The 27,361-nt window shown below is 41.4% G+C and overlaps 1 protein-coding gene and 1 long non-coding RNA gene across 2 annotated transcripts in view; one reads left to right on the forward strand and one right to left on the reverse strand.

The window, feature by feature from the left end:
* Positions 1-2,061, forward strand: part of LOC121285769 — a 20,095-nt gene extending 18,034 nt beyond the window's left edge. The window contains exon 3 of the long non-coding RNA XR_005944779.1: positions 543-2,061. This is a non-coding gene — a long non-coding RNA (uncharacterized LOC121285769). The remainder of the gene's footprint in view (positions 1-542) is intronic.
* On the reverse strand, positions 1,959-19,937 carry LOC121285767 (troponin I, slow skeletal muscle-like). The gene is made up of 10 exons (XM_041202561.1): positions 19,867-19,937; positions 9,403-9,434; positions 8,274-8,280; positions 7,920-8,072; positions 4,943-4,984; positions 4,708-4,839; positions 3,416-3,505; positions 3,139-3,315; positions 2,366-2,457; positions 1,959-2,243 (listed from the first exon to the last, which is right to left on the reverse strand). The coding sequence occupies exons 2-10, from the start codon at positions 9,411-9,413 to the stop codon at positions 2,240-2,242; spliced, it is 708 nt and encodes a 235-aa protein (XP_041058495.1). The 5' UTR covers positions 9,414-9,434; positions 19,867-19,937; the 3' UTR covers positions 1,959-2,239.
* Between the last annotated feature and the right edge of the window lie 7,424 nt (positions 19,938-27,361).

Genomic DNA, 27,361 nt, shown 5'->3' on the forward strand with positions numbered 1-27,361 from the left:
GAAATAAAGATGCAATTGGATTATTTCATTAAAAGGAAGAAGGTCTCCAAAAAAGGTTCATGTCGCTTGTGCCATTAGAACTAGATACATATAGGATAACATTCAAAAATTGTGTCTATTCTCCCCTATTCTAATGAAAGATTGACTGTTTCGGGTCTACCCTGCTGTGTTACCAATATCATTAAGATATTTGTGAGCAAGGATCATGTAGGATCCAGACTCAGATTTTAGTCAAAGCCAGGAAAGTTCAGCACCCAATCTGCTAAAATGTTTAACATCTCCTGGCAGGTAACCTGTGTTTTTATGATTTATTTTTCTACATCAGTGTTGGCCTCTAATCTTAACAATAATTATTACTGTGTCTGATGAAAATTATAGCTTTTCCTTGGTTTGGAAATGTATTGTTTGTATTGCAACAAATTAAATTCTTTCATGCTTGCTACATGTATATTTTGCGAGAATTAACTTTCCACCAACTTGCACCAATAACATTCACTTTGTTATTAGCATCTAATGGGAGATTTCTCGAATTTTTCCCCCAGCAATAAGATATTGACCTGAATCTTGTTGGAGCATCGAGTTACCGATGGCAGGACCGGATGTGCGCAGGACTTCTACAGTAGGTTGGATGGCTGGCCAGGCGCAATCACGCGGCGGCCAGCCAATTGGATATTCATAGACAAGGTACCTGGCCAATCATGCAGCAGGACAGGCAGGAAGTTGACAACCCCACCTCGCAGCATTGAATGTGTGGGTACCATATTTAAAGACATTCATTCCCTGCAGTCCAGCACCATCAGTCTGGTTGTGTGAGTGGATGCCTTGAGACAAAAGCTGCTACTAGAATCTTCTGATCATCACCCCCAACGCCGAATAACCTCAGCTGCTGCTACCACCTGCTCATCTTCCCCCACTCTCATATGCTATTCTAGATATCTCAGAGCAAACAACGAATGGCCGCAAGGTTTAGTGATGCCTCCTTGCAGGCTCTCCTCCAGTCCGTCCAGGAATGATGGGAAGTCATGTTTCCTAGTAATGGCAGCAAGCGGCCCTCTCTCCTGATCTGAGAATTTTTGACCAAAGGGGAGACCTATACTTAGCATCAGCCACACTCCGGTCTCCTCTCACCCCACTGTGGACATCTTCATCCTCGACCTGTTCTCTAGAGACCTCTTCATGTTGTTGCAGCTATGTCCCTGGACACTCCCACATTGACCCTAGAACTTGAAACCATCACCCTGCACCCTCCCTCATCACCTTTGACCTACTCTCCATCAGCCATGGCCCTCACTCCATCAGCCTTGACTCGCCCCCTTAGGACCTTAGCATTGACCTTCACTCTCTAACCTTAATCATGCTTCACCTCCGATCTGTAGGCATTGACCTCTGTCCCCCATGAACCCTTGTCAGTCCACCACAACCCTCAGTCAGCCATGCCCTGATCTTCCTTGCACAGCCACCACTCAATCTCAATGCATCAATGCCTCCTTTCCTGTGGCCCAATTGCCCCCCATGAAAGAAAAGCAGCTCCTATTCAGTCCGAATTGACCAGGAAGACTACCTCGCACGCTACCTTTAGCCAATTGTGAATCTAAAGGCATGTGTTTCTCGTTCGCTGCAGGGTTAATTGCAAAGGTACCGTTAATCTGGCAAAATGGTGTTTTAATGAGTGTGCATGACATGCTAATGCATTATTAGGCTCCCACCAAGTGCTGTTGGAAAGCTCGATCTGCCTTCAATCTGCTGCAACTTTAATTCGCTACTTTTATCCCACCGTCAGGAAGCTGACATTCCACCTCCCGCATAACTAAATGTGCCCGCCCGCCTTGTTTCCCACTGCTGGCAGCAGCACAAGATTCCAGCCATTGATTGCAGCTTTTGGAACAAATAGCTGAAGGCTGAACAGCAGATGTTTAAGAAATAGAAAGTTCAATAATAAAAACGAGGCAATGACATTGCCCAGTTATAAGTACATACTTTACTGTTCATTTTTGGTTACAAGACAGCAAGTTATTTTTGAACATAGCCTTGTCAAAATTTATCATTAGTCACCAAAAATTTAAGAAGTCTAATAGTGCGGATGGATCTCAGCAGGTGGTTGTGAACGTTAAAACCATGTATTAAAATACTTTATAATGTAAGGATGTGCCATGCTGAACACTGCAGGACTGCAAGTAAAGAAACCAGCGAACACTTTCTTTCTTTTTGCTTTCAAAGAAGTGGAAATGCCTCGCACGGATTATCTGTAGAAAAACACAAGTCAATATTCAACATAAATATTCTCAGGTCTGAATTAAATTAAATCACATCTTTGATGTTATTAAATCCATAACATTTAACGTATTTTGAACCTGGTAACACTCACTGGTTAGCAGCATCAAACATCTTCTTTCTACCCTCCATGCCCGACTTGGCTTCCACGTTCTTACGCCAGTCGCTCACCTCAACATTACGTTCCTGTGGAGAGTTTGAAAATGTCACAGGCTCAGAATAAAGATAATTGTTTAGAATCAGGATGAAGAAAATGTTTAAGATTGAGCAAAATTTTACGGGGCATGGTGGTGCTAAGTTGGGCAATATGGCATTGATTGCCTGTCATACTCCTCACCTGATCACCAGTTTTATTCAGATTGGATTCTTATGCAACTCAGATTGAATAAAGCAGGTAAAGTTTTTGGAAGAAATACTGCAGACATTAAGTTACTTGGTCTAAAAAAAATCAATAATTGACTGAATCCAGCCTGTTAGTTTGCCATATTGGAAGCCTGGCAAAGCCACTTAAGGCTTGTTCAAGGCATTCTCTGTTCAAAAGTGATCAAACTGCAGTAGGACCTAATCCCCACAAAAGAGAACAAGCCATTTCTATGTTTATCTGTTTATATATAATTCCCTGCTGAAAGTGTAAGTTACAGTAAGACTTTCCAACATAATTACTGTAATTATTTAACTTCTACATTTGTGTTGCTACACAAATCTATGCCTAAAGACTATCTAAGAGTAAAGATCTCAAATAAACATCTAAATATTTTCATTGCAAGCATGAACAGAACTGTTGAAGCAGATGTCAAACGTAATAAAATCCCAAGAAATAACCAAGCTGGAAATACAGAAATGTGTGAGATATTATTTGATTATTACCTTTTCTGCATCATCCTTTTTGACTGACTTCAGGTTGGCTCGCAGATCCATAGATACTTTGTGCTTGGAACCCAACAAGGCACGCAACATAGCATCAGCAGAAACACGGACCCTGCGCAAAGTGGGTCGCTTAAACTTCCCTCTAAGGTCAAGAATTTTCAGGGACAGATCATGAATCTGTTGGCAGAAAAATGCGTGTGAAATATTAAAGTTGATACTTCCATGGTATTATGATGAAAGGATGCAGAGATTAAAATATGTCAAATTTGTCATGTACCTCATAGCTGTTCTTGCCAGCTTTGAACTCAAAGTCATACCTTTCTTCATCAACAATCTCAATTCTCTGATGAAGTTCTTTGCACAAATTCTGCAATAAGGATAGGTTAGTTCTGGTCAATATTTCCACATATGCCACCTCATCTAATCCTACCTATATTATGACATCCTGTAACCTTTAATATGTATATTTGTCAACCATTTGTCCAATTCCCTTTTAAAACATTCACTAATGAAGCATAACTCAGAGTGGACTTGCCTCTGTCAAAAATAGCCTAGGGGGAATTTGAACTTCAACACAGGTTTGTGACAGAGAATTCCACTTTCTAACCATTCTCGCTATGAGGAAACTTTTGGTTATATTGAAGTTGTTCCCTCTCGTCACTGTCTTATCAACCAGTAGAAACAATCTATCACCACTTATCTTACTGTGATCCTTCATCATCTTTAACGCATCCACTAGGCCTCCCCTCAATCTTCTCAGTTACTTTCCATAACCATTTAATTCAACATTCTTACTCAAAGTAATGTTTATGTTCTTAATAATATCATAACATATAACTCCCAGATTCATCTGTCAGAAATAGCACAGAATGAATTTTAACTTACCCCACCCAAGGGAACAGGAGGTAAAACCCAAGTAGTGCCCGTTTCCCACCCAGCAGCCATCTTAACATGGCCATCTTGGGCAGTTAAGAGCTCATCTGATTTGGATAGGAACCTCATGGATAAATGTAAATAAGGGCCCTATGATATTAGGAGGCCGATATAATTTTGATTGCCTGAGTGGAGAGTCCAAAATAAACACTCTACTCAGTAAAACATGGAGGATAGCCAGTCAGGTATGTTTAAAACTTATCTTTATCCAGCATGGTGGAGCAAGGCCACATGAAGAAAGTTTTGCTCAGGCATTCCCTCCTCATTATGATCCATGAATCCTCCACAATTTACCTGCCTGCCTCTAGGTCGGTTTATTTTTAAACATCCAAAGCCAGCAAGTTGTTTCTGGGCTTCTGGCTTTGTTAGACAACTTGTCAGTAGCACTTTATAAGACCCGGCCATTAAAATGGCCTGGGCCTCCCACTGGAACTGCCAAGCAGACAGCCTGAGTGCTCCACCACTTTCTGTCTAGGCATGAAAACTCCCCCTATTGTGTCAAAAACTGAGCTGATTGCACATTTGAAGGTCCAGGTAAAACACCCAGATCCAATAAATATTAAGCAAACTTAATATGTTGTAAGTGTTATGCATTTCTGTTTTAAATGGCAAATACAGTACAAAATGCAGCCTCACTTGCAAATCAGTAAGAGAAAGGCCACTGAAGTTGAGTGGAGGTACACGTTCTGCAAGGAATTTTTCCTTCTCTTCATTTCGTTCAGCTATTTCTTTTTCTAGGTCTTCTTTGGCTTTGCCCAGCATCAGAATCTGTGTGAATATTGTTAATAAGTAAAAGCATTATAATAACTAACACCTAAACTTTTAAAAATATTGTCTGAATAATAAACTGGGAAAAACAAATTTATCTCACCTTAAGGTGGAGCTTGCGTGATGCTGAGATCTTACAACTTCTCTTTTATTGACAATAAAAGCAAATAAGAACAGATTATTTAAGTGCTGTTAAGCCTTTACCATCATTGGATAAATACATCTGATCATACATTCTCAATGACGAGCCATACTTAAAGGAACTATAATCAAGATAGAACTACCTAGTATTGATTCTTCAATTTATGTATTCCTTGCGGCTGTGAGTGCGTGGTTGATGAATTTACCCCGTGTCTCTATGACATATGTACAAAATTGTGGACACAAAGCATTCATACTTCCAACTTAGTGTTCAGAAAAAGTGGCCTGTGAAAGTATGAAAATATGTAAAATATTTTCATTCACACCTATTTGTGACCTGGTTAATGAGCTGACTTAACATTATGAATGCCGGATGTTAAAAATAGAAAGTCATTAACTTCCATAGAATTACATAGAATGTACAGCAGAGAAAGACATCTGTCAGCCAAACTGGCCCATGCTCCACACAAGCCTCCTCTCACTCCTCTATATCAGCATAACCTTTCATTCCTTTCTCACTCATATGTTAATCTAGCCTCCCTTTAAATGCATCTATGTTACTCACTTCAGCTACCTGCAGAACAAGTTCCACATTCTAACTTTCTCCTTTCAAGTGAAGCAGCATTTCACTTGCACTTTCTTCAACTTAATCTACTGCATTCGTTGCTCCCAATGCAGTTTCCTCTACATTGGAGAGACCAAACGCAGACTGGGTGACCGCTTTGCAGAACACTTTCGGTCTGTCCGCAAGCATCACCCAGACCTCCCTGTCGCTTGCCATTTTAACACTCCACCCTGCTCTCTTGCCCACATATCTGTCCTTGGCTTGCTGTATTGTTCCAGTGAAGCTCAACGCAAACGGGAGGAACAGCACCTCATCTTCTGACTAGGCACTTTACAGCCTTCTGGACTGAATATTGAGTACAACCATATTAGATCTTAAACTCCCTCCTCCATCTCCACCCCCTTTCCATTTCTTCCCCCTCCTTTTTGTTTTTTCCAATAATTTATATAGATTTTTCTTTTCCCACCTATTTCCATTATTTTTAAATGTAATCCACCAATCATTTATCTATACCTTTTATGCCCTTTTAGCCTTATTTCACCCCATCCCCACTAGAGCTATCTGTACCTTGCTTGTCCTGCTATTTACTCTTAATTAACACATTCTTTTAGATAATATCACCACCTTCAACACCTCTTTGTTCTTTTGTCTGTGACATCTTTTGATTATCTGCTCTTATTACTGCTTGCTTGTCCCTACAACCACATACCACCCCCTTCTCCCCCCCCCCCCCATTTCACCCTTCTCCTATTTTTACTTAGTTCTGTTGAAGGGTCATGAGGACTCGAAACGTCAACTTTGCTATTCGCCGATGCTGCCAGACCTGCTGAGTTTTTCCAGGTATTTCTGTTTTTGTTTTGTTCCACATTCTAACTATTCTTTTTTTAAAGACATTTCTGTTGAATTCCTTTTACTTCATCATTTTGGCTGAACTAATAGAAAAAATACCATTTTCTTTTCCATAATTTTAATTAGACTCGAGACCCCCAAAAATGGATTGGATGAGAAGTTAAAGTATTAAAATCTGAAACCTGATCCCAACCCACCTCTAATCCACCCAGTTCAAGTTTTAATGGATGTTGGTTGGGGACAGGCAGCCAACCCACTCTCAGGAGGTGGATTAGCAATTTGAATATTATAATGATGCTTTGTGCCTCAGATCTATGCACCTTTTTAAATTTAATTCCGGGTGGCCAGGTTACATAAAGCTAGCAGCTACAGGGAAATGAGGACTGTTGGAGGTAAGTGGAAGGCATTTACACTTACTTGCTAGTGTATCTGTCATGTTAACCCCTCTGCAAACACACATCCTGTGACTCTTCTGATCACTGCTGATCCTGCCTGAGACCACTGGCCTCTGATCTTCCCCTGAGGACTCCAATCCAAAACCCCTAATGAGCCCTCCAGTCCCTCTGCATTCAGGCCTTGACCTTCTCCCATCACTCACTCAGTCTCCTGACTGCAGCTCCCCAACCGCAGATAGGATCACCTCATGGCTCTACGCCCCCCTCCTCCTCCTCCTCTGCACCCCCCTCCCCCCACCATCCTCCACTTCTGAGGTTGGGGCTCCTCCAGCCTCTTTTTTTCAGTTCTTTCATGGGATGTGGGCATTCCTGGCAAGGCCAACAGTTGTTTCCCATTGCTCATTGCACTTGTGGAGGTGGTGATGAGTGGCCATGCAGCCTTCTCCACCCATCTGGAAACCAAGCCTGTCAATCAGGCTGACGTCTGGATAGGGAACCTATTAATGCCTCGCATGCACACTGTGGAGTGAAAACCCCATAGCATGTTGGGGAATGCTGTATTTCAAGGCACTGCACCCCATTCTTCTCCACTCTGGTCAATGAGTTAAAGTTCCACCCCACACTATTAATTTTAATATATTTCACAACTTTTGCCGATGGAAAGTCAATTTTCTTTGGAGAAAAGCAGACTGGCATTCTGTAAGCTATTAGAAACACTGACAAATTGTGTCAAAAATATATAAGTACTTCCTAACCCAAAATCTAGTCCTTGCCTGACAATTCTTCATGGGTTGAACCAAAGGATGATAAATTTCATCCAGTGTAGTGTGGTCTTGTGCCATTGCAAAGTGCGAATACTACTGCACGGCCCCAGCAGGGCTGCCTGGGGAAATATTGTTTCTATAGCACATCTTTAACATAAAAAGTGTGATAAAGCCTCAGTCTTTGCAATCCTATAGTTCTAGTATAATTTTTCAGAATTTATGTGATTCACGGGCTCCTAAACAATAAGTACATGTATTCACTTATTCCCTTAAATGGTGTAGAATAAAAATAGTGAGAAAATAGAATACGATTGGAAATAGCACGACTATCTCATTGAGGGAAGCACATGGAAGTTGAGTGCATACTTTGACAATTGCCTCTTTCTGAACCATTGGAGCTCTTGGCGGTGGAGCAACTTTAGGAGGAGGCGCCGGTTTCGGTGGCTCTGGCTCCGGCTCCGGCTCCGGCTCAATTACTTCTTCAGGCTCTTCCGGTTCCTCAATAATCTCTTCCTCAAACTGTAAAAATATTATAGATCCAATTGTTAGAGAATTGTCAAAACTGGTACAAATTTTACATTTTAGTGGTACAAATTAAAATTTTAATTGTTAGAGGACAGTCGAAACTGATCCAAATTTTTTTAATTATAAGCAACAAAATGCGAACAATCAGAAATACCACTGCCACAGACACAGTGACAGGTCTGTTAAAATGCTTACCTCTTCCCTGAAAAAGAGAGAAAGAGAGAAGTGTCAGAGAGAACATCATGATAATTAGAAAAGAATAGCATTCCAAATATATTTTTTAAGTTTTAAAGCAATCCTATTCTCCTACATTACTGTTGATAACTTTATATTACTGCTCAAAAATTGAGTTGGAGACTGTGAAATGGGGTAAGTCAAATACTACACAGTTTTATGTGTACCTCTCAAGGTAAGAGGAATGAGTGCACTTACTGTGGCCGGGAATAAACTAACAAGTTATCTTATAGCCTTTACCTTTTTAAAATTGCGTGCCATGGATTTTTTATCTACAGTTGTTCAGGTACAGATTTGCGTTGGACGCATTAATTCACCAAAGACTTAAAAGTGCACCACTCTCAAGAAGCAGAGGATTGTGGTGCTTCAGGCAAGGCCTCCTCTGTGTCCGATATGTTCTGCGCATGACCAATGTGCTCAGCTAGCATATAGTGGACTGGGAACAAGGCTCAACAGGGCCCAGCTTCTATGAGCTGTACAACAGGAAAACAGCACACTTGGAATGGTTCTTCAGTGAAGGCTGACAAGAAAGTGACATTTCCTTGTGTGAACCATTTCTTCTATTAGGACCACCCTTTATTGATGTACCTCATACTGTTGACCTCCAAAGACCAACATGTGAAAGGGGTTATTCTGCCCCAAGTCATTCATTTAAAAAACACTGTTTGAAGGGTAGTCAGCAATCCTTAAACAGTTACTGGTTCCTTATAACATAGACTTGACTCCCAGCCTATCAGCAAGGGGTGCACCATAAAAATATTTAAATGAACTGTACCCATATTATCGGATGAAACTCATTCAGCGGAGTGCAGCCCAGAATGAAAAAACAGTAATACCTGGGAAATAAGAATACTGATCCGAACTGGTCTTGTATACTTTAAAATGGAACACCAGTAAAAACTGGGAAATAAGAGTACTGATCAGAACTGTTTTTTCCTTCTGGCAGGCGCTAATTTCTGGGATCATATTGCCTGCCAAGATTGGCAGCACAGACACTAGTATTGAATTTAAAGATTTCAAATGCTTGAATTTTAGGTAGCAATCTTAGAAAGAAATCTTATTTCAATGTAAGGAAAAAAACAAAACTTACTGATCAGACATTTTGGAGTTGTGGCTTTAGACCTGGAACAGCAACAAGAGATGTTATTATACCTGCTGCCAATGGTTCATGCTTTAAGCAATTAGAAGTGCAAGTGTCAAAGCAGGCCATAGTTCATTGTTAAAGTACACCTTTCACTTCTCAGTGTCAGGAATTGGAAAAGAAACATAGCAATAAGTTAAGTACTGTCAAAGAATATTAACAACAACACTTCCAGTTTAGAATTATTTCGGTGATTCTTGTGACCATTGCTTTTCTACATCTCTCTGGTTTCTGTGCTAATGCAGTTTTTCCTTTTCCTGCCACTTGTCTATTTGTGTGAACTAAGATATAGCCAGTGGCTGGAATTTCTCGGCCCCGTTGGCGTCAGGCATCATGGCGGGGACATTATGGCGAGGAGGTCAAAATTCAGTGACTTCAGAATGGCGTGCTTCACAACTGCCTTTAAGAGGTGTGCATCTGGTACCCTGAACATCGAGGGGAACTCAGAGGTGAGTGCACACAACCTTGTGCAGCGCTCATGAGCATCGCCCGTAGGACATCAAGGAAGAGGCACGCTGCTTTTTCATGGCTCGCTTTCAGTACGGTGCCAGGGCAAGGGCTGCAATGTGGGTCAGAATGGGGCAGTGTGTGGGGCAAGGCAGCACAGACTGAAGGAAGTACACAAGCACATGCTTGGGGGGGGGTTGGGGGGGGGCGAGTGGGGGGAAGGGGCGGTGAGGGATGTGGCCATACACTTGGAAAAGCTTGTCAAAAGTGAGCATCCTTCTGCAGCTGAGACTGCTCAGCTGCAGCTCCATTGAGATGTTTGGACTCGGGCCTCTGAAGCTTTTCTGCCCACTCAAGCAATGCAAAGCATGAAAGTGCCTCCAAAAGCTCAGAACTTTTCACTCCTCAGGCACAGACTGCAAATTAATGTGCGTTTTAGGTGGCAGCAATTGGAGGAGTGAAAAGTTCTGAGCTTTTGGAGGCACTTTCATGCTTTGCATTGCTTGAGTGGGCAGAAAAGCTTCAGAGGCCCGAGTCCAAACATCTCAGTGGAGCTGCAGCTGAGCCAGTCTCAGCTGCAGAAGAATGCTCACTTTTGACAAGCTTTTCCAAGTGTATGGCCGCATCCCTCACCGCCCCTTCCCCCCACTCGCCCCCCCCCAACACCCCCCCCCCCCCCCCCCCCCCAAGCATGTGCTTGTGTACTTCCAATCCCTTGCGAAAGGGGGGCATGGCAAAATCACTGGTGGAGGTGCTCACAGCCCCTTACAATGTCTTTATTAATGTTTGGACCAGTATCCCACATGGTTCAAACTAACAGCGCAGTCTTGCAGTGTGGGTTAGGAGGATGCCTGTGCCTGAGCTAAGAGCACATCATGCAGTCCAGTTGCCAAAGCTGCTGCCAATCGGTCAAGTGGAGTGAGGCAGATGTGGGTGGGGTTTTGACCAGTGCACTACACACTTGCCATCCAAGTGGTGGCCAGCACTCTCCTGCATGTGTGAAGGGGCCTTCAGACTTAACCAAGTTAGGAAACTCATGCTAACCCATGCATCTTTCTCTTTGATCCTGCAGGAGGAGAACATCAGGATCATGGAGCCTGGTAATTTAGTAGTGTTCCTCATGGCTTACAGAGACCAGAGAAGAAGAAGAGAGCGACGGAATTGCCTGGCTCGACAAAGGGAGGAGCACCATCCTCAAGATGAAGGGGCAGCAGGGCCTGCTGCGCACGTAGCCAAAGATCCACAGAGAGCCATTGATCGTAGGCGCTTTGCTAGACCCAGGGTCTATAGATGGCGCTTGTCATTCCTGCAGATGACTGAGGACCAGTTTCACCAAAGACTGTGCATGTCTAGGGAACTGATCAGTTACATATGCCACCTGCTGCAGGATTTGGTGCTGTGGGGATATGGAGGACATCCACTGCCAGTGTCCGCGAAAGTGACCACAGCGCTCAAATTTTACACCAGTGGCTCCTTCCAGGGCTCCACAGGTGACCTGTGACAGATCTCGCAAGCCTCTATGCACAGGTGCATCCAGGAGGTCATGGATAACATTTTCGCGAAGGCACAGAACTTTGTGCATTTCGACTGGGATCAGGAAAGCCAGGAAGCAAGAGTACTGGATTTGCGCAGATCTCATTTTTTCCACAGATGCAGGGCGCCATCGACTACATTCATGTGGTGCTTAGGTTCTGTGGCAACAAGCAGTCAACTATGTCAACTGCAAGGGCTTCCACTCGCTGAATGTTCAGCTGGTGTGCGACCACCACAAACACATGCTGCAGGCCTGCGCATGATTCCCAGGGAGTGTCCATGGCTCCTACATCCTTAGCAGGTCTCAGATTCCTGACATCTTCCAGGGTCCAGAGAGGCTGCAGGGTTGGCTCCTCGGGGACAAGGTCTACCCACAGAGGACATGGCTGATGATGCCTGTGCGGCGGCCTCAGACGACAGCAGAGTGATGGTACAACGAGTTTCATACCGCAACCCGGACTTCGGTGGAGCAAGCTACAGGCATCTTGAAAATGAGGTTCCGGTGCCTCAACAGGTCTGCTGGAGTACTGCAATACAGTCCACCGAGGGTGTCGTGCATCATTGTTGCTTACTGCACGCTCCACAACCTGGAGAGGAGGGAGGACCTGGCTAAGGGGGAGATGGAAGAACTGCAAGTCTCCTCCGATGAGGAGGATGTCAAAGGGGATAACGGTGATGATCATCGCACTGGCCAGACAAGGCAGGAATGCTCGGGAGGCCCTAATAGCTGCAAGCTTCATAGAGGATGATGGCGAGATGCAATGGGGACAGTCTTGACATCCTCACCTTGCATCTATGGACCTTTGGATCCTTTGTGGCTGATGGTAGCACACATACCCTCAGCGCTCAGCCTTCTGTCATGGAGACACAGAGGAGGCCCTAATAGTCGCTAGATTCCAGGAGGATGATGACGGCATACAGTGAGAATGTTTCATACATCTTCACATAGCCTCTGTGAATGTTTGACTCCTGTCTGGCTGAGAGCAGCTCACTTACGCTCTGTGATCAGGGTCATATCATGGAGACGCAGCTATGAAACTTTAAAAGCACCTGATCCTTTGTCTACCTTCACCACCTGTTCCCTTCAGGAGCACAGCATCATTGGTTACAGATGTTGACGAGATAGGGGGCCAGTCCCACCTCAAAGGTGCTGAGAGCACACAGAGAGAATGACGGAACTCTGTGGCGCCTGCCCACTACATTCTGGAGCAATGACGAGCACCATCAAGGTGAAGGCGCCATTAATGTATCCAGTGAGTGTGAAGCCAGACCATCACTTTGGTCTGAAGGTTATGCACTGCACAGGGAAGAGGCCCTGGACTGAGACACCTGACTGTATCTCATGCAGGAACTAAGATTTCACATCTGAGGGACAACGAACACTGCTCATCAGTACAAGGAGACATAGGCAAGGAGACAATTTTGGGAGTTTATTTTCAATAGTGAACATTATGTACAAGTAATTAACACCCGTGCCCAGGCTGTGGAAGTACATCTTCCTTTGGAAGGTTGAGACATGGTGGGCCCTGGCCTGCTTTCGGGGCCCTGCTGTGTGGCAGTGACACCCTCCTTGACCTGTAGAACTGGAGCTGCTGGGGTCACAGGAAGAGGGGAGTCATATGAGCCAAGCGCTCCCAGAGTCACCTTGTGGGATGGCCCCAGGGTGTGCACCGGATGATCCTCTTTTCTGTGGTTGCCCGAGGGCCACTGGCTGACTCCATAAGGAGAAAGGGTAGCTGGTGATTTCTTCAGGGCTTGAGTCGAGGACCTAGCTCATGAACCCCCTCAGCTGTTTCCCAGATGTGCCTGTGAAAACAAGGGGAGATAATTAGTCATGGTAGGAGACTGTGGAACAGGGGAACTGACTCACAGCATGGTAATCTAATGGATGTTGCATTGTTGGATCATCATTTGGTTGAGTACTGCCAACCTCACCGTCAGCACAGATCATTGACAGCCAGCTGGATGCCTCTAATTTCAAAGTCTGTGAGGACCTTGATGTCGGGCGTTCCTCCACCCATCTGCAACCTCTCTCTTTTGGTGTGTGTCAGCTGGTCCTGCATCAGTATAGATGGAGAGAGTGTAAGCAGGATGCCTGCCAGGTCCGATGAGTAGGATGCTTGTGTGGTGAGTGGTGCCATGGATGGAATGAGGACATGATCCTCAAGGCAGATGAAGCTATGTGTAAGAGAGTGAATGGTGATGTCCCTTAAACTGGCAGTAAGCGAGATCCCTGTGGGTGTGTGAAGGGTTTATATGTGTGAGAGTTGAGAGTGATGAGAAGAGTGACTTACCCTGGCGGAATGGAGGAGATCATTCATCCTCTTGTGGCACTGGGTGACTGTCCAATTTTGCAGAGCATTAGTGCTGACCACTGCTGCCACTGCCCTGCATGCTGGATTGGTTACCTTGCTTGCTGGTCTTTGCCCAGAGTGGGGGTAGAGGACTTCATGGTGGGCCTCCACTGTGTCCACTAGGTGCCCGAAGAAGGCATTGCTAAATTTAGGGGCAGCATGTTTCTTCCCTTTGGCAGCCATGACTTTCCAGCAGCTTCTGATGCCTTTGAGAGCACTAGCTCTGTGCAGATACGCCCTTTAAATATAGCACCCGGATTATTGAAGGCCTGAGGTGACCACGGGCAGACAAATCAGAGGCCTCCCCGCCCGCAATCCAGTGTGTTTCCTGGGAATGCGTCATTAATGAGATGGGACACGCCAGGAATGGGATGATATGGCACGAAAACCCGCCATTGAGGCCAGCGGGTAAAACATCTTTCTTCCCGCCTGCTACCACACTTAGTGCAAATGTGGGGTGATTCCAACCACTATCTTTTTTTTCCTTCTCATCTCAGAACATCTCAAATATTTTCAGGTTACGATTCTTCTTACTTTCTGAACTGTCATCCTAGATTATACAATAGTACATCATTCCTTCGATAGATTCGCTTTCCTGAAAAGCAGACTTTTGTTATTTTCTCTTATTTATTTTCATATTCTCTTCACTTCTATTTCTTGTATATATCACATTCTATTTTTCAGCCTCTCCTTAGTTTCCTTTTATGCTCTTCTCTAACAGCTTCAAGGTGCTTTAATATTACATTGATCTTTCAATATTAATGAGTCGCAGCAGTTTTACATTTAGCTGCATAAATCCTGTACTTCGGGAACTTCGCAGCATTGTAGAGTAGATCTAGTGCAGTATAAAAGCACCTTACAATATGGCTTGCAGCTGGTTGCACGAAACCCATACTTGGAATGCGTGGCAGTATTAGCATGGATGTCGCACAATATTGAGGTGCCCCCATGTTTGATTTGTAACCAACTGTACATAACTCATGCTTGGAACCTGTAAGCATGAATATAAAAGCACCTTTAAGTCACAGTATAGAATTACTCTGTGCATTGAAGTGCTTTCTTCTTTCTCCCTTTTCCCAACCTTTATCTCTGTAAGTCACTGCTCTCTATATTGCAAGTAAGCTAAACAGTGTTAGTTGTTATGAAATCCAAATATATGATTAATTGGCAGGCGCTGAGTTCATTAAGATATTTAGTTTCATATCTGAACAATACCTTTGAAGCATCTAATCAGTTTTATTCAAAACTAGGCCTGTATTTTTTGAACAAAATATAGTCAGGTAGGGTGCATAACAGGACCTATAGCTGCTCTTTAAAATGTAGACAATGGAGTGAATTTACTTGGAGCTTCCATCCACCCCACTGAACTTTAGAAAAAATGATGATGGGATAATGGGATCAGCTCTGAGGAAATTCAGCCCCATACCCCTGTATATAATTATCTGTTCATTGCTAGCTATTTAGTCTCAGAACCTACGGCATCTATTGTATGCTCTGAAATGTGTAACTTTTTTTGAATAGAAACTTGTACTTCTGAGGTAATATTCAGTCACAGGATTATAATTCTGGACTATGACAGGAAATAAATTCTCTAGGAATTAAGTTCCAGATCTCTATACCTTCTGCAAACTATGCTTTCAGAACCCATACTGCACAACTTGGAATTGCCTCAAACAATAGCATGAGTTAGAAGCCATGGTTGTACAGATCCATTGTTACATAGGAGAGTTTTGTGCAAGAATGCTCAGCAGAATCATGTTTTTCATCAGCTTTGACAGTAAAGAACTGATGGTTGTTTCTTTTCCTTTTATAGAGATGTAAAGGTTGTACTGTTGGCTACTGGAGAGTTTTTCCTTTGAACTTTGTTTTTGTTTCTGCTATGTATCCTTTCTAATGAAGACCAATGAGCACTGCTGCTCACTTAACCACATCTCACCCAATGGCGACTGTTCATTTTTGAGCCATGGCAATGAGACTGAACGTACTATTCTATTGGACCTTCACAGTTGAGCCCAATCCTTCCTTCAGCTGATGTTCATTTACGTACACTTCAGGAGATGTGCCTGGGTAACTAAAGGATGCAATGGCATTAAGACAAATTGCAGCCTCATTGCCCACGCCTTAGCTAAAACTGACTAACTCAGTAGAAATAAGATAATTCGGCCTAGGGACTTCCTTATCCTTATGGCTTAGCTACTTACAAAATAAACTTACTGAATGATTGAATATAAGAACTGCAGAAATGGGAGAAAAGTAGGCCATTCAGCCCTTCGAGCCTGTTCTGCCAAAAACAAGATCATCTTCTATCTCAACTCCACTTTCCCATCATATCCCATATCCTGTAATTTCCTTAACTAAAAATCTATCACTCTCCATCCTAATCATACCCACTGACTGAGCCTCCACAGCTCTCTGGAATAGAGAATTCCAAAGATGCACAAACCTTTGAGTGAAGATTTTTCTCCTCAACTTGGTTCTAAATGGCTGACCCCCTTATTCTGAGACTGTGATCCCTCGTTCTAGACTCCTAAGTCAGGGAAACAGCTTCTCAGCATCTACCTTGTTAAGTTCCTCAAGAATTTTATATGTTTCAATTAGATCACCTAGCACTCTTCTAAACTTTAGGAAATGTAGGTCTAGTCTATTCAATCTTTCCTCCTCTTTCCAGGAATCAGTCTCATGAGCATTTTTTGTGTTCCATCCATGTCAAATGTATTTTTCCCTTGTTAAGGAGACCAAAACTGTACACAGTACTCCAGGTATGGGCTGCCCAAGGCCCTGTATAAATGCAGCATGACTTATTCTTAAATTCTAATCCCTTTGTAATACAGCATAACTGCTTGCTAAATCTGCATGCTAGGTTTCTGTGATTTTTATAAAAGGACACCTGAGTACCAATATTTCCCAGTCTCTCACTTTTTAAAAAATATTTACACTTCTGTTCTTCCTACCAAAGTAGGTAATTTCACATTTCTCCACATTATATTCCACCTGCCACATTCTTGCCCACTCAATTAATGTGTCTATATCCCTTTGTAGCCTCTTGCATCCTCCTCACCGCTTACTTTCCCGCCCAGCTCTGTGACATCAGCAAGCTTGAACACCTTACACTTGGTCCCATCATCTAAATGACTGACATTGTTATGATCCCTGTAGAGACCAATATTTTTTTAAAAAAAGAAATCAGAACTTCCAGTAAATGTTAGAAAGGATCATGTGACAAGATTTCAAATTTTAAGACGTTACTGTTAACACTCAAACTAAAAGTGATATTGACTAAACAGTACTTCAGTCGATAATTTATACTGTAAACTACAGAAAATATATCCCATTTAACAATTAAAATAGCTAAAAAAAATCTCTCTCTATGGTTATTCCTTAATCTGTCCCTTAAGTAGACACTTCATTCTCCAGGAGGCAATCCAAGTGATTCTTAGCTCCGTTCTTTCTTTTCATGGTATGGGTTATTCTGAAGATCCTTCCTGCTAGCCAAAGCTAGGTGAATCATCCAGCTTTGTGTAAACCCCCATGACCTTGGTTTCTTGAATCTGAGCACAAACTCCCACCCACATTTTACATGATGAACAATGAAAACTTATTTCTTATTTGTTCTCTCTCTCTAGGACTCTAGCACATTGACCTTGTCTGTGAGGTTCAGTGATATTTTTAGGAAAACCTGTAACTCAATCCTAGAATGGATTTCTATGGACTTTTCCCCTCTCTAAGCCCATCTCTGTGGCAACATGAAGCACGTGGGCCTTGTATCCAGGCAGAGGTGCTAATTAACTATCCTCTAGATCCCCCAACTTAATTCTATCTTGGAATTAAATAGACAGTTTAAAGTATAGCTGTTTACAAAACCTGATATTCCTAACACCTCTTTGGAACTTGGACACTAAAAGTCTACCCACCATCAGTGCAGCTGCTCTGGCCACTATTTACTGGTGTGAATATTGTGCATCTTCTTCCAAGTATGACAACCTTTAACAGCTAAAGCACCCAGGCTCACTGACCTCCTTCATTCTTCCAATTTACCCGAAAAACACATTCACAGAACAAAACAACCTTATAAAACCCTGCCTTTGCAATAACATAGATTGTAAGTAGCTGAGGCCCAAGTACTGATTCTTGTAGCTCCTCATCATTTACAGCCTGTCAACCTAGGGAGATAATTCTTTTAAATTTTAAGGTTTTTAAAATCAATTTACCCATTGATTTCATTCTCTTCCCCAATGCCTGAAAGTGCTGACTTTTTGTTTGCGTTTAATTTTATGCCTCACTAAAATTGCCATTCTCCATGTATGAGCCTTGACAAGAGTGTCTTATCAAGCTATTTGAAGATATGGAGCATTTCAGACAAGCCCAATCCTATCGTCACTCGACTTCCATACACATTCCAGCAGAGGTCGTTGAATGGAAATAGGAAGGGCGACTCTGTTGAATTTTCCACCCTGAACCCAGAAACATTGAAGCTAACTTTTAGGGTCCTATAACTTCTCCAGTTGTGATCAGTTTACTCAGTAATGACCACTGAGTGAATCTGGTGGTTTGGCTCAGCTGCTTACTGGATAGATAAATTGAAAGTTAAGAACATAAGACATAGGAGTAGGGGTAAAAGTTCCAAAAGTTGGATGTACAGTGATGGCATTGATACCATGGCTGACACTAAGGGGAACAATTTTAACTAACCCAACCATCTTGAAACTGACAGGATTGGATCCAATTTAATACCCCTCCCATTTTTACTCTCTATTGAAGTCAATGGAGAATAATATCAGCCGGGGTGCCAACATCAGCCAGCATTCCAGCAAACTCTATGGGCTTCTTGCCTAATGAATTAGGTTAAAATTACTCCCATCAAAAATTCATAATTATCTTCTACCACCAACCATTAATGTGTACCATGTGTTGGCTGTTATTGCAGTGTGAAAGATGGTGGTATGTCAATTATCTGACAAAACTGAAATATATATGAAATTGAACACCCCTTTCTGAAGCCGTGATTTTAGTCAAATGTGCCATCTAGTGACTAGGAGTATTATACCCTTTTGGTTCCAAAACCTGTCTTTGTCCAAGTAGAAACCCCTCCTTTGATTAAAAAGGGATAAATCAATTCATGAGTGAGAAAGCACTCATTTGATTTCACCGCTGATTCATATAAATATAAGAAAGAGTAGTTAAACGTATTACAGATGCATTAGATTGATAGTTACATTTCCTAGGATACCACAGAGCAATGATAGAAAACATTTCAACTAAAAGGTTCAATCATGCCTCATTTTCTAATTCATGTGTCTCTAATCTTTGTGAGCAATATATTTGTGTACCATGCAGTCTCGGGGGCCACATTTGAAGTTTAAACCCATGTTCCCACTGTTGCTATTAACACACCTGTTCTGCTTTAGGATTTATTCACAAATGAGGCAACAGTGCTAAAAAAAATACTTTGCAAAATCCCAAAGTTCAGAAACCAACCAGAAAAATATATGTGCAAATAAAATTGAGATTCACAGGTCAGATTATAATGGCTCAAGAGCTGCAGAGTGGATGCCCCTTCTTGAATGATAGCTCAGATGCTATCTGCTCACTGCCTGTAATTTTGCAGCCATTTAATGGAATTATTCTTAAAACTTATAAATCAATATTTTTTTCAGTAACTAATTCTTTGATTATTTCAAAGTGATTTTTTTATACATCAGTCACTACTGGGTTCTGTCAGTGACATTAATTTCTGCTTTCACTGAACACTAATATTTCTGGTTGCCAAGATTCAATTCTCATTCAAAAAATGTTTTATTTGTAATAATGTGTGATGGTTAATTGGGTAATGCTGTACCACACTAGCTATTTCTAACATGAATAGCAAACATCTATTATCAATATATATTATTTTTACCATTTATTTAATCTGATCCTAAATGCAAATGACTGAAAACAATAACTTGTTACACTTTAATTACCAGTGCAAAACTATGGGATGTATAACCTAATTTCCCAAAGCTTTCTCTTTTTTAGTGCATTGATTGATATGTTACTAACTTTCATTCGAATTTGTAATAAATGTTTGAACAATTCTTACCTTTCTTATGACAATCAGACTTCTCTCTTAGTTGGGAAACAAAGCTAGGAGTGGAATGGACACATGCAAGTATTTATTATAGAACACCAAATGGAACTGTTCCCTGACTGGATAATAAATTTAGCTGTGACACTTGAAAACACATCATAGTTTATTTTTAGCGATCATTCAACATCTGACACACAAGCCTAAGTTAAAATCAGGAAACACTTTGTCATCTTTGTGCCAGCATTCTGAACCTTTTGTACAGGAGAAAAGTAAGCTGTACATTTTTTATTAAGAAGAATCTTTGAACTGGAAACCTGAAACAAAGCAAGGACTACGCAGATTAACATTTAAAATCTGAAAGCTACCATTGTCTATTTTTTGTCACAGCAAATATAAAACAATATTATTCATCCCTTAGAAATAGGAAAGTCAAATTGTGCATTTCTATTTCAGAACATTTTATTGTTCTAAACTATAGATGTCTGTCCATTCTTTCAATGTATTGTTCTCTGCCCCAAGCCACTTATGTATCTTTCCATCCACACAGGCAAAATGATCCACAACCGGCATTTTAGGAAATCGCTCTCAACATTTTGTCAGAATGTAACTTTGCTGCATAAAGTTCTGCAGAGATGATAAATCACACAAGTAAAACATTTAATTTTCTTGCTGTATTTGTGGGGACCGCAGAATGTTTTGTGCTAGTCATCTTCCCACTTGCTGGAAGAAAAATCATAAGATTACAATCTGTGAAATTCTTGGATTTCCATATGATTCAACAAGCAAAACTCTGTAATGTTAATATATGACTGGAAATGGAGAGGGAAGATAAGAATAAAAAAAAACATTCCACCCCAGAGTGAAAAAGGCTGCTGTAACCCCTCAAAAGCAATGAAAAGCTGTCATCACATAAATCCATTTGGTCTATTTGCATTCTTATTTTTACTGCTGAGATAAAATAACAAAAATTATTAGTGCTGTTAATGTGGAATTAGATGAGTGTTGTAGCTATAAATATGAACTGTTTTAAGCTTTGAAATGACCCATAAAGAATTAAGAACATGATCTATGCAATCAGTACAAACACCAATGTCTTTCAAGGACTTCAAATCCAAATTTTAATTAAATATCTGAAGAAAATGAAGATAAATTGAAATTTTGACAGAACGCTTAATTGCAAAGTTTTGAAAAATTATTTTTCAGAAATTCAGACCCAATGAAGTCAATGTAAAAATTATTTCTAACCTCACTGGCAATTGCACTCACCCTGTAAAATTAACATTCAGAATCTTTTGCATTAGTTTATGCAAACTATTTAAGTGCATGTTGTTTCAACGCGCAGAGACAATTTTTAATAAATTCAGAATGTTTTAAAGGGGAATAGGAGATCTTGCTTAACGTTCTGATAGTCCAAGAATGTGAGGCATGCTGTTATCACACTGGGGATTGTGAGCTCTGAATTCCTTTGCTTGTGACCTGACTATTTATTCTAAATGTCCATCAAGTAAAACTGTTTCAATCTTAACTTTGTATTATGCAGAAAAATAATATTATGTAATGAAGGTTTGATATGCATTTTATGTCATGACAGAATTTACCATGATTACTTGTAATATGTACAGATGATGGCTCAGATATTAGTGTGAAAATGATTGTGAGGCCAACAGCATTGTTAGTCTCACCATTATTCATACTTAAATTAGACAGGGATTGAAGATGTGCAGTTAAGCAGGTAAATCCAGATGTTGCTGACTGAGATGTACCACACCTCTACAAGCTGTGTGAAAATGACATCACGCCATCTGGTTCCCCATTCAAATGTATTGAACAGCATGAAGTTCCTGTACTGATGCCATAGAGACTGACTAAATTCACCACAAAAATTTAAAGTTGCCCATTCCACTATATTTGCTCTTTTAACAGTGTGATAAATCTTAATAATTCTAAACAACCTTCCTGGCCTTTAAAATTTAGTTTTATAATTGCAGAGTCTCATTCCTTCTGTTTTTAATTATTGTTGGAGATTTTTTTAAATGTACATTTTTTAAAATCTTTTTAATTCCATCTCTTTTTCTCTCCCTTAATCCAATCTTTCTTTCCCTCTCTTTATTTTGCTTTCTGTACTTGATTTGACATTGCATTCACTATTCTAACTTACACTTACTTCCTAGTTCGGACTCTACCCTGCTCATTAACGATTCTTCAGTCTTATTCATTAAGGGGATACAAAGTTGCTTCTTTGTTCACACAGGTTCCAGACACCTGGAAGAATATCCTGCGAACAAGAACTTGCAGCACAAAATGACATAGAAAGTCTATGGGCAAACGCAAGTCTAACAAATGGCAGATGCTGGTCATTCGCTGCCCCCAGCAAGATCTGCCCCAAAATGAAACAGACTGTGAATTATCAACAGTAAAATGAAAGTTTAATTTAAAAGATTTATTTTCAGAGAGTTATTAGAAAGTGAAAATTTTCACCGCAAATGGTTATTGAAGGAAAATAAAGGGCTGCTTCTATTTAGTGTCTTTCATGCCCTCAGGATGTTCCAAAGTACTTCAGAGCCAATTCATTGCATCTGAATTGTAGTGCCTGCTGTTAGGAGCCAAGTCATGCACAGCAAGATCCCAAAAACAGAAAATGAGACAATTGATCAGATAATTGATTTTGACGGTGTTGATTGAGGGATACATCTTGGCCATGATATTGGGAGAACTAGTATGGCTGCTCCTGCTCCACCTCTATAAGACCATAAGACATAGGAGCAGAAATTAGGCCATTTGGCCCATCGAGTCTGCTCCGCCATTCAATCATGGCTGATAAGTTTCTCAACCCCATTCTCCCGCCTTCTCTCCGTAACCTTTGATCCCCTTACCAATCAAGAACCTATCTATCTTGGTCTTAAATTTACTCAATGACCTGTCCTCCACAGCCTTCTGTGTCAATGAATTCCATAGATTCCCCACTCTCTGGCTAAAGAAGTTTCTCCTCATCTCTGTTCTAAAAGGTCTTCCCTTTACTCTGAGGCTGTGCCCTAGTCCCTCCTACTAATGGAAACATCTTCCCCACATCCATTCTATCCAGGCCTTTCAGTATTCTGTAAGTTTCAATCAGATCCCCCCTCATCCTTCTAAACTCCATCAAGTATAGACCCAGGGTCTTCAAATGTTCCTCATATGTTAAGCCTTTCATTCCTGGGATCATTCTTGTGAACCCCCTCTGGACCCTCTCCAGGGCCAGCACATCCTTCCTGAGATACGGGGCCCAAAATTGCTCACAATATTCTAAATGTGGTCTGACCAGAGCCTTATAAAGCCTCAGCAGCACATCCTCTCGAAATAAATGCCAACATTGCATTTGCCTTCCTAACTACCTACTCAACCTGCAAGTTAACCTTAAAAGAATCCTGGACTAGGACTCCCAAGTCTGTCTGCACTTCAGATTTCTGAATTCTCTCCCCATTTAGAAAATAATCTATGCCTCTATTCTTCCTATCAAAGTGCATGACTGCACACTTCCCCACATTGTATTCCATCTGCCACTTCTTTGCCCATTCCCCTAACCTGTCCAAATCCTTCTGCAGCCTCCCCACCTCCTCAATACTACCTGTCCCTGCACCTATCTTTGTATCATATGCCAGGATGCCCTCAGTTCCTTCATCTAGATCATTAATGTATAAAGTCAAAAGTTGTGGTCCCAACACTGACCCCTGCGGAACTCCACTAGTTACCGGCCAACATCCTGAGAAGGACCCCCTTATCCCCACTCTCTGCCTCTTGCCAGACAGCCAATCTTCTATCCATGCTAGTACCTTGCCTCTAACACCATGGGCTCTTATCTTACTGAGCAGCCTCCTGTGCGGCACCTTGTCAAAGGCCTTCTGGAAGTCTAAGTAGATAACATCCATTGGCTCTCCTTTGTCTAACCTACTCGTTACCTCCTCAAAGAATTCTAACAGATTTGTCAGGTATGACCTCCCCTTGATGAAACCATGCTGACTCTCGAAGGGTCATGAGGACTCGAAACGTCAACTCTTTTCTTCTCCGCCGATGCTGCCAGACCTGCTGAGTTTTTCCAGATAATTCTGTTTTTGTTTCTGACTCTGCCCGATTTTACCATGCACTTGCAGGTATCTGAAATCTCATCCTTAATAATGGACTCTAAAATCTTACCAACGACCGAGGTCAGGCTAATCGACCTGTAATTTCCCGTCTTTTGCTTCACTCCCTACTTAAACAGGGAGGTTACATTAGCGAATTTCCAGTCCTCTGGGACCCTCCCTGACTCCAGTGATTCCTGAAAGATCGCTATTAACGCCTCCACTATCTCTTCAGCTATCTCCTTCAGAACTCTGGGGTGTAATCCATCTGGTCCAGGTGATTTATCCACCTTCAGACCTTTCAGTTTTCCTAGCACCTTCTCCTTGGTAATGGCCACCATTCTCACCTCTGCCCCCTCGAATCTCTTGAACTTTGGGGATGTCACTCATGTCTTCCACTGTGAAGACTGACGCAAAGAACCTATTCAGCTCCTCCGCCATTTTTTTGTTCCCCACTACTACTTCTCCAGCGTCATTTTCCATCGGCCCAATGTCCACTTTTGCCTCTCTCTTACCCTTTATATATCTAAAAAAACTCTTGCAATCTTCTTTTATATTACTGGCTAGTTTATCCTCATATTTAATCTTTTCCCTTCTTATTTCTTTTTTAGTTGTCCTCTGTTGGTCTTTGTAGGCTTCCCAATCCCACTGCTCTTCGCCGCATTGTATGCTTTCTCTTTAGCTTTTATGCTGTCCCTGACTTCCCTTGTCAGCCATGGTTGCCTCGTCCTCCCTTTAGTATGCTTCTTCTTCCTAGGAATGAATTTTTGCTGTGTCTCCCAAATTACTCCCAGAAACTCCTGCCATTGCTGTTCCAATGTCTTTCCTGCTAGGCTCATCTCCCAGTCAATTCTGGCCAGCTCCTCCCGCATGCCTCTGTAGTTGCCTTTATTCAACTGTAATACCGTTACATCTGATTCCAACTTTTTCCTCTCAAATTGCAGGGTAAATTCTATCATATTATGGTCACTTCCTCCTAAGGAACTGCACCTTAAGCTCCCTTATCAAATCTGCCTCATTACACATCACTAAATCTAGAATTGCCTGTTCCCTAGTGGGTTCCACCACAAGCTGTTCCAAAAAGCCACCTCGTAGACATTCCACAAATTCCTTTTCTTGGGATCCACTACCAACCTGATTTTCCCAGTCTACCTGCATATTGAAATCCCCCAAGATCACTGTAACCTTGCCTTTCTTACACAACTTTTCTATCTCCTGGTGTATTTTGTGCCCCACATCTTAACTACTGTTCGGAGGCCTGTACATAACTCCCATTATGGTTTTTGTACCTTTGCGGTTCCTCAACTCTACCCACACAAATTCTACATCATCTGACCCTACATCATTTCTTTATCATTGATTTAATTTCATTTCTTACTAACAAAGCAACCCCACCCCCTCTGCCAACCTGCCTATCTTTTCGATAGGATGTATATCCTTGGATATTTAGCTCCCAGTCCTAATCCCCTTGCAGCCATGTCTCCATAATGCCCACCACATCATATCTGCCAATTTCAATCTGCGCCACAAGCTCAATTACCTTATCTCGTATTACTTTATGTGTGTAAACGGGGCGTCCCCACACTTCTGGATAAAGTAATGCTTGTGGGAGGAGCAGCTCTGAGGAATTTCTCAACCTGTATCATCAGTTTAAAAATTAAATTGTATAATTAATTCAAACCAATTCAAGAAGTTGTAAGGAATGGTTAGGAAAATAGAATTGGAACAGATAGCTCTAGTTGAGGAGCTAGCGCAGATACAACGTACTGAATTAGCCCCCTTCTGTACTGTAATTCTTATGCTTCTATAAAGTAGACTTTGCATGCACTGCACTCCCTGACAGAATTTAATATGATTCTGTCATTAAATAAATCCTTTAATATTGCATCTGTGAAATCGAATAGATACATGTACAGTGTATAAAAACTCATCACAGTACATGCCGTAAAACACATAACAGATTGGTAAATTTAAGGAGAGAAAAATGAAGGTCATCTGTGAAATAACTTTCGGCATTATCTGAAATGCCTGAACTGCACCAGCTGCTCCAAGAATGACCTTTACCTACCTTCTAGAAGCTATTGTGTTTTCGGTAGTTATATTCAAGTGAAGCAGAGCACATTGCAGTGTGTCAACATTGTTACTAACTTTGAAATTCAGCCACGCTGAAGCTAAATTGAGCTCACTGTTCTGTTAGTTCTGGGCCTTCAGCCCAATATAAAGAGAAATAAGATTTGGCAAAATACCAACAATTTTAATAAGCTTAAACATCCAGCAAACAATACCAATACTGATGTGTGAAGAATTAGCAGATTTAAACAAGCTTCTTACACATAGGTTAGTTGGTGGTTTCATATGCTGGATTTAAGTTCCACTCTCTGAGGACCTGTGTGTTCAAATCCCATCACTGTCAGGTTTTCAGTTGATTCTCCTTTCGACACCAGTAAAATCTTTCATTTTTTTTGTGGGGATTGGTTAGCTCAGTTGGCTAGAATGTGATGCAGAATGACACTAACAGCATGGGTTCTAACCCATGTCAGCTGTGTTAGTTTATGGAGGCTTGTCTTGCCCCACACTTGTAGAATGGTGTCCCTCAAGCTATATGTAAGCTTTTTTGTGGCGCACTTACGTGTGCTAGAAGCTTTGTATATTAATATACAGGGCTCTGTTCTTTGCAGACAGAAAGAACATGTACAAATTGTGCCTAAATAAAATAGAGGATAGCCATTCTCTGATTCATTCCCAGGGCAAGGCCTTGATGAATCGGTCAACCTACCTGGTTTGAATTTAAACAGAGCTTGGCAGTTAACTGTCAGTCATCAGTTAACTGGTGCATTCTCCGTCACACCCCCTGTACCAATCAAAGTACACCTGCCAATCAATTAGCACTCTCTTCTCATGAAGAATAAATTGTTGTTCCCTTTACATTTGGTATTCTTGCGAATTGTCCTTATGAGTGCAAGACAAAAAGCTTTGACAATGTGTCCTTTCCCAACAATACTCAAGTTTGTACTACCAAACAGCTATTTATATATAACCAATTGTCTCTCTCTAAAGGAGATGCCTATAGTTCTTTGTTGACTGTAGCTAATTATGTAGTACACAACAAAAAGTAATTATTAATATTTCAAAATATTTTTATCATTATGTTGCATCGAGAAGCACTATAAAGTAAATGTAATGTAAATGTAAATGTAAACTTTCCTTCCTAATGCATTCTTTTGATGTTTCTTCATTACTTTTTTTCTAACTGTATCAAGGAAGAATTAAATAAATTTTCCTTGCTTCTCACCAAATAGTCTTTTATCTAAAATAAAAACAGAAAATGCTGGAAATACTCAGCAAGTCTGGCAGCATCTGTGGAAAGAGAAAAGAGTTAGCATTTGAGGTCAAGGACCTATCTGTCAGAT

Source organism: Carcharodon carcharias, chromosome 13, assembly GCF_017639515.1.
Source record: "Carcharodon carcharias isolate sCarCar2 chromosome 13, sCarCar2.pri, whole genome shotgun sequence".
Taxonomy (NCBI): domain Eukaryota; kingdom Metazoa; phylum Chordata; class Chondrichthyes; order Lamniformes; family Lamnidae; genus Carcharodon; species Carcharodon carcharias.

Bases quoted from the DNA above. Each gene is read 5' to 3' on its own strand.
- LOC121285767 (XM_041202561.1), bottom strand. The intron at 3,506-4,707 runs GTGAGGCTGCAT...TCCTTATTGCAG, and splicing joins TTTCTCTTACTGATTTGCAA to AATTTGTGCAAAGAACTTCA. The intron at 2,458-3,138 runs GTAATAATCAAA...AACTCTCCACAG, and splicing joins AAAAGGATGATGCAGAAAAG to GAACGTAATGTTGAGGTGAG.